The following is a 6,310-nucleotide window of genomic DNA, read 5'->3' on the forward strand; positions in this document are numbered from 1 at the left end:
AAGGAAATTCAAGGTTGCATACTTAATGTAGGAGATGCTTAAATGGTGGTTAAGACACAAGTAAGAATTTCTCCCAGAATGTGTGACTATGGGAGGGGTGTGTGTAAACCAACAATTAACTTGTGGCTTGATGAAAGTCCTGGACATGTGACCAGTATGCTGGGAGAACAGTTTATCTTGCATGATATTAGAGTCCATATTAGAGCATAACCAGGTATCGAAAGTGGAAATCAAAGCTAAAAGAAAAAAAAGGGGATTTTCACGTAACACCAGCTCTGCTGAGTCAATGAGGGCCTCCACACCAGCCCAGCTGACGCCTAAGTCGGCGCAAATATGCCTTATGGCATTGTGACACTAGGGAGCTGGGACAAGTAGCATATTCCAGCTCTAGTCACTCTTAGGATTGCACCCTTAGTAACCATTAAAATGTGAAGGTATTCCACTTTGTTTCTTCTGAGGAGGCCTCTATGACTGTCTCTCCACCACAGGATAGCAGCACATGCCCCACTGGCACTGGAAGGTTGGATAGGATTGGGCCCTCAGAATTTTAACTCACAGTATTTTATTTTCCCCTTACAATATTATTCTTCTATGTTTAAAAAAAATTTAGAGAAGATCCCATCATAACCTATCATCTTTTTCCATATTATTTGAATTTCCTTTCAAAACCTTCATATGACTAGATTTGTATGGAAAGCAAATAATTGCTTTAAATATGAACATCTTACTGAAAATAATCAAGAACTATGCTGAAATAAGAAATAAATTATTTGGGATTCCTTTGCCCTGAATTGAGTAGTTTTGAGGTAAGACACTGCCTAAGAGCCCAATCCTATGCTTGTCTATTCAGAAGTAACAGCCAAATCCTATCCACACTTTCCTGGGAGTAAGTCCAATTGACTCTAATGGGACTTACTTCTGAGTAGACATGCATAGGATTGGGCTGCCAGTCCCATTAGTGTCAACAGGGCTTACTTCCAGGAAAGTATGGATAAGATTGGGCTGTCAATCCACATTTTGATCTTCCTTCAGATCTCCCATAATGAGAAGAGGTGGAGTTTGTAGTGGTCAGAGCCAAAGTATGTTTGACTCTATTTCATCCATAAGCCATTTTTTCTACAAGGAGATCAGGCAGCTCACATGTTCCCCATTTTTCCCTTCACAACAGTCCTTTGAGGTAGGCTGGATGGAGACAGAATGACTGAACAGTGTCACCCAGTGATCTCCCTGACTGAGTAAGTTCTGACAGATTAATGCAGCCCCATATACAGGAAAACTGACTTTAACTGAGTGCTTGACAGCAGAACCCTATGCAAGTCTACACAGAAGTAAGTACCATTGCATTCAGTAGGACATACTTGCAGATAACTATGCATAGGTTAAACAAAGGGACAAAACTGCAAACATTGTTACAAAGGCAGAAACAATAAGAAAGAGAAGCCACTAAACAAACAGTCCAACCCAAGTAGGACAGGAGAACTAACAAGCCCCTAAGATAGGGACTATGGTCCCCAGCTGGTAGAGGCCAACATCTGTACCAGGGGGGTCAAACTCATTTCATCCTGGGGGCCACACTGGATTTATGGCACCTGCTGAGGGTCAAACTCCGAATGTGGCACCCAGAAGTGACCTGAACACAGGAAGTTCTTTCTTTAAAAAGCTGAGGCTTCCCCCTCACACTGCTACCTCCCCCACTCCATTCTACCACAAGGCATCCCCTGCCTCCCCCCCCACCCCACACACCATTCTACCACAAAGCACCCCCTGCCTTCCCCCCATCCCCATACCATTCTACCACAAAGCAGCCCCTGCCTTCCCCCCACCCCACACACCATTCTACCACTAAGCTTCCCCTGCCTCTCTCCCACCCCAGACAGCATTCTACCGTGAAGCGTCCCCTGCCTCTCCCCCACCCCACACACCATTCTACCAAGAAGCTTCCCCTGCCTCCCCCCCACCCCACACAGCATTCTACCATGAAGCTCCTCCTGCCTCCCTCACCACCCCACAGTGCCTCCTGCCCTCGGACCCCCTCTGGCCGTGGCTGGAGCCCAGGCGAGCTCCGGCCATGGCTGGAGCGAGTTGCAGGGCCAGGGATGCCGCGCACAGTACCTCCCACCCTTGGACCCCACTGGCAGCGGCTGGAGCCTGGGCGAGCTCCGGCCGCGGCCAGGGGGAGTTGCAGGATCGGGAATGCCGTGCACGGCGCCTCCTGCCCTCGGACCCCTGCTGGCCATGGCCGGAGCCCAGGCGAGCTCCAGCCATGGCCAGGGGGAGTTGCAGGGTTGGGGATGCAGCGCACGGCGCCTACATCATTCTGAGTGTTAGGGACGCTGCGTGCGGCATTCCCAGCCATCAGAACTTTCCTCCGGCCGTGACCGGAGCAGAGCTCCGGTTGCGGTCGGGGCGAACGGGGGGGGGGGCAGCCCCAAAGCTCCCCCAGATCACGGGGGCTGCCCCAAATGGCTCTGCAGGCCAAATGCGGCCCGCAGACCGTATCTTTAACACCCCTGATCTATACCATCTACCCAGTGGTATCCATGGTATCCATCTATAACTGTGGGACAGGACCCACTAGGTGAGTCACAAGCCAATTTCAGGTGGGTTTCCATTCATTTCAATATTTTACTTTTAATATACTAGACTTGATGCTCCCGTGCTATGTGTCTGCATTTGGGGAAATTTTATAGATCTGTACTTTTAAGAGACTACTCTGTATATGCTTTTAACAATAATAGTAAATGGGACTTAATCCTGGATAAGTGTGGGCCTAGAATTGTTAAAAATTTCCTTGCTTCATCATGTCACCTCCAGTCATGACATCACTTCTGGTGGGTCCAGACAGATTCTCTTTCTAAAAAGTGGGTCCCAGTACTAAATGTTTTAGAACCACTGATCTATAATCTTCCAACAGAGCTGGTGCCCCACCCCCACCTCTTAATAGCAGTATGGCTACTCCATTACAATGACCCAGTAAGAAAGCAACTTGAGGGTTTTTAACTGGGAATGGTAGGCTGGAATTTGGGGACTTCTGCATGCAAAGCCTATGAAATGGGCTGGACCTGGGTGGTTAATAGCATCCCATTTGTTTCTCCCACTAGAACCAGCCATTGAGATGAATGGGTCCACTGTGACAGAGTTTGTCTTCCTGGACTTCTCCGGTTCCTACGCTACCCATCTCTTCCTTCTCACTCTGGTTTTGACCTGCTACACAAGCATCCTTTTGGGAAACTTGCTAATCATGGTGACAGTGCGGTCAGAGCCCAAGCTCTTTCAGAGCCCCATGTATTTCTTCCTATCCAATCTGTCCTTCCTTGATGTATCTTTGGGGTCAGTGGCTACCCCAAAACTAATGACTGACCTACTGAATAATGGTGGCACCATTTCTTATGAAGGTTGCTTGACTCAGGTATTTTTTATGCACCTCATTGCAGGTATAGAAATGTTCCTCCTCTCTGTCATGGCCTATGATCGTTATGTGGCCATCTGCCACCCATTGAGGTATATGACCATCATGAACAGGCAGCGGTGTCACAGTCTCATCATATTTTGCTGGATAGCAACCCTCATTCATGCCATTTTCCAGACAGTGGTTGTCGCCCAGTTACCATATTGTGGACCAAATATTGTAGACAATTTCTTTTGTGACATCCCACAGGTAATCAAGCTGGCCTGTGCAGAGATCTATGTTAGTGAGATACTCTTGGTTCTCAGCGACAGTGTGATCATTCTACCCTCTCTTATGGCCTTACTCATGTCATATGCCACCATCCTGGCCACCCTCTGTGGCCGTTTTGGGAAGGGTGGTAGTAAGGCTCTATCCACCTGTGGATCCCACCTGATGGTAGTTGGCCTCTGCTATGGCCCTGTTGTTTATGTCTATACAAAGCCCTCCTCCAACTCTGAGCTGGACAAGTTGGCCTCTGTATTCTACATGGTGGTCACACCTGCTCTCAATCCCCTCATCTATACTCTGAGGAATGAAGAGATGAAGGGAGCCATGAGGAAGTTGAAAAACAAGTGCAAACATCTCTTGCTGCCTGGACAGGAGTAGAAGTGTGGAACTTCCCTATCTTGCCTAATCAATTGTTTATATGAGATTCAATGTCAGAAGGGCTTCAAACAACCAGACAATTTCCATCTGTTATGTGGCCTTATTTCTCTGATTGTCCTGTTCAAGGACATTACTGGTTAAATTTAGAACATCAGGATTAATTATTCCTGAGAGTGTAATACTCTTCTTTGTTTCCGCACTGTCCAATGAACACTCGAGACAACAGATATGGGAGAAAGGGCCACTTTATTTCACATTATCAACAGAAGAGGAGGCTGAGACCTGCAGCATCCGAGGCAGCGAAAGCCCCCTGTAGTGCGGAGGCGGGACCTCTGGGCGGTACCAGAAACCTCTGCCCCCAGGCGGGCATGCACCTGACTCCAAGTCGCGCCCCGCTGCTGGGTGGCACGTCTCATCCATGTCTGTCCCTTAAGGGGAAGGCAGCCGGACCGCGGACTGCGCCACCTCGAGCCGCTGAGCCTCTGAAGTGTGCCCTGCGGTCCCGGCCAGGGCCCCGTCTATGTCCTCGTGCCACCAAGCCCCTGAGGACTGAAATAGGGTTCCGCCCTGCCTATGCCGCCTGAAGGTGCATGCCAAAGTCCCATTCATGCCTCCTAACCTGCACCACCTGCCACAAGGAGGGGTCAGCCTAGCTCCCAACCAGGGGGAGAAGTGCCTTAAGGCCATCCTGCAGGTCCTTAAGAAGGATGTCTGTGCCTTCCTCAGACAATGAACACCATCGCCCCTGTACAGGTAAGGTAGTGAGAACATAATTGCAGGATGCATTACCACCCTGCCACCAGCACGGGACACAAAGTGGCCAATGCCCTTGGTGATTTTCTTGCGCATCCTTTCAACCTTAGCGCAGCGGAAGGCCCCCACCATACATGACGCTGCAAGATATCCAACCATACCAAGATGGTACCGGGCAGCCAACTCATAAGTGTGGTGATGCCTCGCAGGCTCTGTTCATCAGAGCCAGTCCAGATATCCTGCAAAGGTCATTCTCGCCCAGGTGGAGCACCAAAACTTCCGGTGGGGGGGTTCACATTCAGGAACTCCATCAACACGGGCAGCAGCTAGCCCCATCTCATCCCCCTCTTGGCTAACTAAGCAACCTGCACTGACGGGCTGAGGCCCAGATGCTATTGGAGGAGGGTTGCAGCCACCCTCTTGCGGGCCCAAAAGACAATGGAGTGGCTGCAGATTAACATGCGCCCCGGGCCACCACAGCATCCTGCAAGATGAAAGCAGAGAGGTTATAGCAAGGCATCCATTTTAACGCTGCTCTCCCACAGATTGGGGAATGCCCGGAACGCCAGAGTCACTGTAGTGGACCTTGCAGTATTGGTCGGGAATGCCATCGTTCACCGATGTCCCCGTGGGGTAAGACAAATGGTGAATGAGGCAGTATTCTCCAGGGGCCTTCTTAGGCACCACCCCCAGTGGAGAACCTTAAGGTCAGCCAGGGGGAGAGTAGGAAAAGGGGGCCCAAAACTTGCCCCAAACCCACCCCTTGGCAGTCGTCCTCTGGACTATGTCCTCCATGCCCGTGACTGATTTCAGGTTTCGAGCTAAACTCGTGCCCTTGGGGTGTGGCGAGTGGATACGGAACCCTGAGTGAAACCCACCCACAAGAATACTGCCACGGCGCGATCAGGGTACTCGCACAGCAGCTCAGCCATTATCGGCAGCCTAATCGGACTTGTCCCCTTTGGAATTGGATGTGTCACCTGAACCTCCTCCCTTCTCCTGACCTGAGCCTCGGCACGTAGATCTCCTGTCCCAGTAACCCCTCGGGCAGGAGGTGAGCGGGTGGTCTGCACCACACAGTTCACAGTTGTGCAGGAACATACAACTTGATCTAGAACAGTGCCCCGAGGAGGCATACTCATAGCAGGCATGTGGAGTTTGAACCCGTCGGCCCAGCGCTCCCATCTGAGGCGGCCCCGCCGGGCGCGAACTACTGCTCCTGGCAATCAGGTGGCCGCTGTCCGAGTGCTCACCCCAGCAGCACCACCCGCCATCACGAGTTGAATCCACAGCTCTGAGTTCTTCCTTTCCCAGGAAAGCTGCGGGTTATTCCCCACTGCTCATCATAGGTGGAACTGCTCATCATAGGCCAACCAACCTGAACCTGAGTATCCCCTAAAAGCCATGTGAATCAAGTCCAGGTACTTTGCTAGGGCCGGGTCCTTATACAAGTCTTTCTGCAGGACAACCCCCATGTAAATAGTAAACCCTGCCAACCAATTG

At 50.6% G+C, this 6,310-nt stretch overlaps 1 protein-coding gene across 1 annotated transcript; it reads left to right on the top strand.

Moving 5' to 3' along the window:
• The first annotated feature begins 1,976 nt into the window (after positions 1–1,976).
• On the top strand, positions 1,977–4,054 carry LOC136653958 (olfactory receptor 4Q3-like). Its single transcript, XM_066630821.1, has 2 exons — positions 1,977–2,250; positions 3,102–4,054. The coding sequence occupies exons 1-2, from the start codon at positions 1,977–1,979 to the stop codon at positions 4,052–4,054; spliced, it is 1,227 nt and encodes a 408-aa protein (XP_066486918.1).
• The last annotated feature ends 2,256 nt before the right edge of the window (positions 4,055–6,310 follow it).

Source organism: Tiliqua scincoides, chromosome 5 (assembly GCF_035046505.1).
Source record: "Tiliqua scincoides isolate rTilSci1 chromosome 5, rTilSci1.hap2, whole genome shotgun sequence".
NCBI classification, from domain to species: Eukaryota; Metazoa; Chordata; class Lepidosauria; order Squamata; family Scincidae; genus Tiliqua; species Tiliqua scincoides.

Excerpts from the sequence above, each read along its gene's own strand:
- LOC136653958 (XM_066630821.1), top strand. The coding sequence starts at position 1,977 with ATGAAGCTCCTCCTGCCTCCCTCACCACCCCACAGTGCCTCCTGCCCT. Across the intron at positions 2,251-3,101 it reads TGGCCATGGCCGGAGCCCAG|AACCAGCCATTGAGATGAAT; the intron begins GCGAGCTCCAGC and ends TTCTCCCACTAG.